Source organism: Plasmodium fragile, assembly GCF_000956335.1.
Source record: "Plasmodium fragile strain nilgiri unplaced genomic scaffold supercont1.103, whole genome shotgun sequence".
Taxonomy (NCBI): Eukaryota; Apicomplexa; class Aconoidasida; order Haemosporida; family Plasmodiidae; genus Plasmodium; species Plasmodium fragile.
Window position 1 is genome coordinate 1 of NW_012192683.1, and position 1,785 is coordinate 1,785.

General features: G+C 37.4%; 1 protein-coding gene across 1 annotated transcript; it reads right to left on the reverse strand.

The window, feature by feature from the left end:
* Positions 1 to 109: 109 nt before the first annotated feature.
* On the reverse strand, positions 110 to 1,164 carry AK88_05211 (uncharacterized protein; the record flags this gene model as incomplete). The annotated part of the gene is made up of 3 exons (XM_012482813.1): positions 110 to 342; positions 699 to 887; positions 1,056 to 1,164. The coding sequence occupies 3 exons, from the start codon at positions 1,162 to 1,164 to the stop codon at positions 110 to 112; spliced, it is 531 nt and encodes a 176-aa protein (XP_012338236.1).
* Between the last annotated feature and the right edge of the window lie 621 nt (positions 1,165 to 1,785).

The window sequence follows — 1,785 nt, forward strand, 5'->3', positions numbered from 1 at the left end:
AAAGTACCGATTAAGATGGATGTTGGTTTTCAGAGAAAAAGTGATACTGTCGTGGTACACATTTTTGTTAATGTCTTTTTCGAAAAAGGTAAAAAAAGGATTAAATTCTTCATCCAAAATTTTTTTTTTTTTTTTTCCTTGCAGAATAATTCACAGGAATTACAGGTGGGATATTATACATTTCACTGTTTTCTTTTTTTTTAAAATATTTTTGCTTAACTTTTTCAAATATTTTTTTTTTCTTTCTTTCGTCCTTAATATCATCGTTGTATGTTTTGTAAATCTTTTCGCTCCTTTTAATTATCTTCAAGTAAAACTTGTTGTTCACTATGAGACTATAATCTGAAGGGACAACGCGGGGAGAGAAAAAAAAAAAGTTACAAATTATGGCCAAGTTTAGCAGCTTTGCAGTGTGCACATTGTGTAATATACCAATTGTCATATGAATAAAAAAAGGGGGCGGTGGAATTCGCCAAGTGGGAAGGCTCGAAAAGACTAGCATTATTATAAAGCTATGTTAAACGGGAGTATTAATTGGAGCAGAGGGCAAGGAGCCTGTCCAGTTCACGCTATTCTCTCCAACTTTGCAAGAACAGTTACAGTATAACGTACGAACTGGTTCACTTTTTCAATGTGTGCATTTATATTATGACTGCGTCAGTGTTTACTCGCTACATTATTTCCCTGTTTGCAATTACCTTCTTGCCTTATTCCATTTTTAATCAAATTCGTGGTCAGTTCGTTGGGCTCGCTGATGGGCACGCTTGAGTCCTTCTTGTTCGATATTCTCCTTTTCACTGTTGGCTGCGTTTGTTTCGGGTAAAAATTTTGCCCATCGTTTATGCAGAGGCTGCTGAAGCGGTTAGACAGATTACTATTTCGGATTTCTTGGGGTGCAGTAGGGGGAGGGGGGAGGGCATAAATATGAAGGCAAAGAAGTTAGTACGGTCTTACGGTTGTGCAGACGAACTATTGCACCGATGCACTACTGTACAATACACCGCTCCTTCTCTCACACTCCACATTCCCCTCATCCCTTGCGTCACCAGACTCACCGTTGAACAGGGGGTAGTTCAGGATCCAGTCGAAAAACCTCTGCGATGTGTTTCGCTGTTTTAAATTGTTCCTAAAGCTGAAGTACCTATCCGATAAGCTTTCTTCCATGATGATTTTGCGTCTTTCAAAATATTCATCACAGGGCTCAGTGAGGATTTAACCTATGTCCCATACTGTGCATTATGTTTCATACCTTGTGTCGTCCTTCTTCCCTTTTTTTTGCTAATCAGGGCAGTTTTGTATTTTTTATTTTTTTACTTTATTTACCTTATTACTTTATTATTATATCATTTTCTTCGTTGTATCCTCCGTAGTTGCGCCCCTTTATAATTTTGCAATCTTCCCTTTTCACCAGTTCATTGGCAAAAAAACGGAATGGCCACACACAACTCGGTTGCTTAACCATGTGTTAGAGTATCATTGGGGGCCTATATGGGGCATTATAAAAAGAGAAAAAAGAAAAATATGGCTATCTTTTTTTTTTTTTTTTCCCTTACCTTTATTTGGCATTTTATTAGGCAACTCAACCCTTCTTTTTTACAATGAAATATGCGTGCATTAACGTGCTAGGATAAACCGAAGCGCAGTTCTGTTTATATACCTTTGTGCACTTGACAAAAATGCAATTGCCTGAATTATTTTTTCTCCCGAGAGTTGTTACACGTTACTGTACCCATATTAAGAGCAAATTAGATACGTGTCACATTTAGCACGTTGACAGGATCAATT